General features: G+C 40.0%; 1 protein-coding gene across 1 annotated transcript in view; it reads right to left on the bottom strand.

The window, feature by feature from the left end:
* Positions 1–5,479, bottom strand: part of LOC101860287 (protein lin-7 homolog C) — an 8,153-nt gene extending 2,674 nt beyond the window's left edge. The window contains exons 1-5 of the mRNA XM_005110562.2: positions 5,405–5,479; positions 3,942–3,983; positions 2,200–2,348; positions 1,470–1,679; positions 339–393 (exon numbers count right to left, since the gene is read on the bottom strand). Coding sequence (XP_005110619.1) covers positions 339–393; positions 1,470–1,679; positions 2,200–2,348; positions 3,942–3,983; positions 5,405–5,441 — 493 coding nt within the window. The 5' untranslated portion in view covers positions 5,442–5,479. The remainder of the gene's footprint in view (positions 1–338; positions 394–1,469; positions 1,680–2,199; positions 2,349–3,941; positions 3,984–5,404) is intronic.
* Positions 5,480–6,267: the final 788 nt, after the last annotated feature.

The following is a 6,267-nucleotide window of genomic DNA, read 5'->3' as shown; positions in this document are numbered from 1 at the left end:
TGTGAGTGTGTATGTGTGTGTGCGAGTGTATGCGTGTGTCTGTGTGTTTGTGTGAGTGTGTATGTGTGTGTGCGAGTGTATGCGTGTGTCTGTGTGTTTGTGTGAGTGTGTATGTGTGTGTGCGAGTGTATGCGTGTGTCTGTGTGTATGTGTGTGTGTGTGTATGTGGGCGTGCGAGTGTATGCGTGTCTGTGTGTACACGTACTCCCAACCAACGTGCATCATGCCAGGTCTTTGACCGAGTATCAACGTGCTAAATGTAGGTCACTTGATATACAAATATGCAAATATATGCAAATATATGCAAATGATATGACAGGCTTAGAGTACATGCTCACCATGCGCAATCTTCAGAAGTTCAACGGCTTTCTCGTGGTACTCCCCCTCCACAGACTGAAACAAGCAACAAATAAATAAATAAATAAATAAACAAATGTGAGTACTTTCGTTAGTTTTAGTAAGAGTTTAACGGCACTTGCAACACAATAAGGTCATATAAGTGCTGGAGATTAGAAGTGTTACAAGAGAGTAACAAACACAAAATAGAAGGAGGAGAGATAAGGGCGATAAATGGTTGATAGGAAAGAAGGAGAAAATCACACCAGAGCACCCGCCAGTACTTTCAGATGAAATGGTTTGATACAACCTAAGATGGATCTTTAGACGTACCAGATCTGAAGTACGTAGCTTTAGTAGTTTTGCTATGCGGTGTTGTGTACAAATTTGGCATTTTTGGGGGCTTATGATCTTTTTTCATGGCCAAATGAGCAAGAGCAAGCCCACATTGATCAAATATGCTTGTGAGGGTCTAGATCTATATATTGTGACATGTATAATAAAGACTGTTGAATACTTTCATGAATTTTTTTTTAAAATGCATGTGTGAGAAAGGCAGAGAGAAACGGTAGCGAGACATGCTCAGCTGATCAGAGTGAACAAAAGTGCAGAAAGAGACTTTATAAAAACCCGTGATTTCTTCGGGTGTCATGGCAGTAGAAACAAAATTACAGCACCCCTCTAGGCAGAATTGGCCGGGGAAATACTAAATTGACCTAACATAAACCTTGAAGCCGTTTTCCGAAACGAAATTAGGAGTATACGGAACAAAACTATAGAGCCGAGTTATATCGGTCGTGGGATTGAGCGTAGCCCGCGAGCTGACTGTACTATCTCAGTCACGGGATGGAGTGAGTTAAAAAATGGATGATAACAATGATGATGACGATGTTAAACATAAAAAATTATGATAACAAACAATGATGATGTTAATCATGAGAAAACGACGATAACAAAACAATAACGATAATGATGATAACAATGATAAAGATAACGAACTCCTCCGCTACGCCCCCACTCTCCGCCCCCACTCACCACTCCATTAACAGACAACAGCTGATCCCCACTCTCCACCCCCACTCACCACTCCATTAACAGACAACAGCTGATCCCCGCTCTCCACCCCCACTCACCACTCCATTAACAGACAACAGCTGATCCCCACGCTTGAGCCCCCCGTGTCTGTCTGCGACACCGCCGGGAATGATGCGGGAGATGTAGATGGGAGAGTTCTGCTCCTTGCCTCCCATCACGTTGAAGCCCAGCCCTTCCTCCGTCTTGGGCAGCTCCACGACACGGGGGTGGGCGTGGCCCTCGCTGGCCGCAAAAGCCGCAACTGTCGCCTGTGTGGAAGGGAAATAACTCAGATTGTCATTTTTGTAGGGAATTTTCTATGGCTGCTCCATAAACACAACTTAGATAATAATAATAATAACAATAATAATAATAATAAAATATTAATAATATAACCAACATTATTTCTAAAATCATCATTGCTCTCAGATCAATGACTTACATCTATAATCCTGGAATCTCTATCTGTAACAGTTACTTGTCATACTAAGTATGCACGTAATACACTATTGGACTCTGTCATACACACTTTTTTCTACTAATCAGATGGCGTCAATCTCATATAATCTAAATGAGCAAGGGATGAAAAAAAAAAAAGAACCTCTTGTTCCAAAGGATATAAAAAATGTTCCTCCATTCTGACTGTCTGGTTCCTTGTAATCCGACTACTGTACAGCACCACTAGCTAGCATCCTCCACAACATAATAAGCAAAAAATCTCAATTTTTCCCAAAATGTCACTTGGCCGGTTTTGCATCTCATCCCCTCATATATAATATTTGGACGTACCTTGGCGGTGGCATTTGCTCGAACTTCGGCACTGCCACTGACGTCGACTGTCTCGTAGACGTTCTCATACACCTCCCTCACTGCGTGGAGGAAGTCGCTCTGCAGGATTCTCTGTAAGGCTTGCAGCTTGGCCGTGGGGAACTCTCCGCCTGGGACAAGACGACAATAGAAAAACACAGTTTTACCACACTCACAATGACCACTTCAAGATACAGTAGAACATGACTATAGCGGCACATGCTGAAGCACAACCATCCCTACAGTCTTTGGATAGCAATGCCAATCGGGCTTTCCCGCGAGGCGAAAATTTGGTCCCCGTTTACAGGCGATTTTGCGGACCCGGCCGAAGCGTAGGTGACTAACTTTGTCAACCTCGGTCTGCTCTATTTCCGAACCAATCCGAATGAAACTCGGCAACCAATCAGAAAATAGGGCAAACTAATGATATGTGGACGTTGAAGTTCGTACACATAAATTAACCTATACTTTTGGTGTCGGGAACACTTTCGTATCGTGTACACCGAAAACTATAAGGAGTTTGAATTTCAACGCCGAGATGGTAATAGATCTATCTATCCTCTATAGTGTGCTAAAATTTGAACGTTCTGTGTCAAGTAGTTGTTTAGACCCGATCATAAATGCACGACTACCCCCCTATCCAAAGCGGCTTCGCACGGAGACCGGCCATTTTCCCCTCACTCTCGTGGCAAATGCATGTGACCTACAAATCCCCGCATGACTATTCCGGGCTCGTTCATTGGTCACTTGAAATAGGGCAATGGCGGGCGCGCACATCCGGTTGTTTTTCTCTCTATTCCCCTGTAACGTCGCTATGGGGGTATTCCGAGGCGAGGTTATCTCGTCTCGGGGTGTTCGCGTCTCAACGGGGAAAAAGAATTTTTAATTGTACGGCATGCTAGATTGAATTAACTTATCTTTTAAGGTTGGCATGGTCTAAAGTCATCATAAAAAGCTTTGCAATTATTTAGTCACGCTGCCGACATATATTCTTAAAGATCCCATGTTGTGATACGATGCTATAAATAAAATGGACTCATCCCGACACCCCTTTTTCGCAAAATCGTAATATGTACACCACAATTTTAATTATAACAAAATAACTACGAAATTGGTAGTAAATCTGACTGCAGAAATGATTTCTACACTCAAAAACACATCGGGTAGTTAAGTTGCTCTCGAACACTTCGATTAGTTACCGAGATATCGTCGATTTTCTTACAGAATCTGCTACTGCGTGGTCCACTTTTTAGGAGTATTTTCCTCTATGTGGGTCATCCATATTTTGCCGACCTTTACAACCCCATAACTTTTTTATTTATGAACCGATTCTCAAAATTCAAGAAGCATGATTATTAGAATTGAACATTCTTTCTTAGGTACCAAAAAAAGGGGACAAAAGTGAAAATTTAAATTTCCATTGGCATTGCTACTTTGGAACATCACAGCAACCGATGAAGCCTGCACTTATCACAATATAGCACTGGATAGAACGACAAGTGCCCAGCTGTTGCTGGATCAATAACAACAACATAGAACACTTAGCAACAAGGCGTTGAAAGTAATTTTAGTGACCAAAACAACACACACCCCCCCCCCCCCCCTCAAGTTTGAAATTTATTTATACACAGGCCAGTTCAACTTTTAAAAAAAAAAAATTTAATTCCCACGACAAAGGTTGAAACTTTCTACAATCAAAAGCGAACAATATGACACAAACTTACTTCTTTGGAGATCTTCCAGAAGCTCCACAGCTCTGTTGATGTCTGAAATTCAGGCAAAGGTGGAAAAATAAATGAACATTGTATTCCATCATTTCATTGTCAAAACATTGTATCTTTGCTACAGCACAGCATTCTATGCCACACAAATGAAGCAACATCAATGAGTTGGATTAATACAGTGAATTTAGACTGACAAACAGATCATGATAATAATTGAGCTTTGAAATAGAAACGAGACTCAAGGGACTTTATTACGTCTACTTTAGAAACACAGAAGGATGATAAAAAATCAAGTCATTGAATGACACTAGGCCTGATGAAACTTTTAACTTCCAAGACCTAGATTCTAACACCTGCAAAACCTTATTGTTTTATAAACAACTAAAAAAATAACTTGACATGCTATAATAATGAACGCAGGCACAACAAGAAAACAGTTGCCCAATTTGCAGTTGTATCATGTTACACATTAAGTTACTGACATCGAGTCAGTGCTGTCAGCGCCAACGGTGGATACGTACAAGAGACGTTTGGATGAATACTAGAAGGATCTCCAGACGATCTACAACCCCACTTGCCAAGACTGCTTTGTCAAGCCTGCACGTAGCAGTCAATACCAGATAGTCGAACAGGCTCTTCTAGTTCTAGAGCCTCAACCGACGCAACAGACTAGAGGGTTAAATGAGGTATTTCATGTTTTCAATCTTACAAAAATACAATTAGGCCTCATTGCAAAGTAGGCTAATATTTCGCATGTCAAAAATAATTAGGGGAGTTTTAGAGGGGAATCCCACCGTGTTTCACCATTATTTGACAGTTTGAGTTTGCTGTTAAGTTTCTTGAGATATTCTTGACGTTTGATTTGAAAACAATGGCAATGGATTTGCAACGAATTTAATGGCCACACATGTGTTGTTCTGTAGCCAAAAACACAGTGGTTTAACCCCCCCAAAAGCTGTGCATCTGCATGCGAGTGAGAAAGTAAAATGTTTACCTAAAATTTAATTGTCCAAACAGTAGTAGTAGTAGTAGACATGGAATCAAATTCAAATCAATGCAATGGTAAGAGTTTTTGCAATTGAGCTATTCCAGAGAAAGCATTATGGTTCCCGTATTGAAGCATTATGTGAGTGTCAGCTTTGAAACTTTGAAGGAATATCAGAATGCATCGTACTGTTTTAGAGAGTAGCAAGATCAGGGTCCGGATCACTCGGATGATCAGGAAGAAAAGGCTGGAAAAGAAGACTACTAAAGTCTAAAGACTAAGTCAAGTCCTAACTAAGTACTAAGTCACTAAGTTGGTCGTTGCCCTGGCCGTGGGGAGAGAATGTGATGTATGGGTTCTAACTTATTTTAAACGCACTCGTCAAACAATATATTGACATCCATATATCATTAGATTTTAAAACCTGACAAAACTTTAGTAAATTCGACTCAAAGTAAACAGTAAACAGTCTTCAAACCTTTCTCAAGCGTCAAGGGTTCTGAGACGGCAGCCATTTTGATTGCTTTCGTATACTTTTGTTTCTTACTTCCTACTTCCGGTAAAACAACTGTTTATGCAGGCTTCGGAAATTTTGAGCTTTTTACTTATCTGTGAGAAATAATTATTGTCAAAGAATATGAAATACAGTATGAGAAGAATTAAAACAATCCTATTTATTCATTTTCAGCATTTAGAACATTTTAACTGAAAAGGATAGACAACTTTAGAGGCATTGAATAACCAATTTTCTTCTCTGCCTGTTTTATTTGAGTTGCTTGCACAGTAATTTTGGACCGAGGTGTTGGTACAAGCCCGAGACACGATCATATTTCCCTTCTTTCTATCTGGAAAACTTACTGCCATGCATGTTCTATGTCTGCGCTACATTCAGCCTATGTTATAACTATTATGATTGTTAGAGTTGGAGTCATTTTTTCTTAAAATAAGGATTATCTTAAGCGATCCTGTATACAAGTTTTAAGAAAAATAATATCATTATTATTAATATGTGTCATAATGTGTATATGTGCGTGTGTGTGTGTATGAGAGAGAGTATGTATGTGTGTGTGTGCGTGTTTGTATGTGTGTGTCTGTGTGTATGAGTGTATGTATGTATGTATGTGTATGTGTGGTTGTGTGTGTATGTGTGTGTGTGTGTGTGTGTATGTGTGTGTGTGTGTGTGTTTAAATAGAAGGGTCAAAACCATAATAAAATTTTGTAATGTAAAAGGTATTTTTTTGAATGGTAAGAAACTACTGATAGCTTCCCTCTTGAAATACCCCAACGTATATTCTAAGACATGGCTAACACCATTCTACTTTGAGGACATAGATACGGAT

Source organism: Aplysia californica, unplaced genomic scaffold (assembly GCF_000002075.1).
Source record: "Aplysia californica isolate F4 #8 unplaced genomic scaffold, AplCal3.0 scaffold00910, whole genome shotgun sequence".
Taxonomy (NCBI): Eukaryota; Metazoa; Mollusca; class Gastropoda; order Aplysiida; family Aplysiidae; genus Aplysia; species Aplysia californica.
This window is presented reverse-complemented; position numbering and strand designations above follow the sequence as displayed.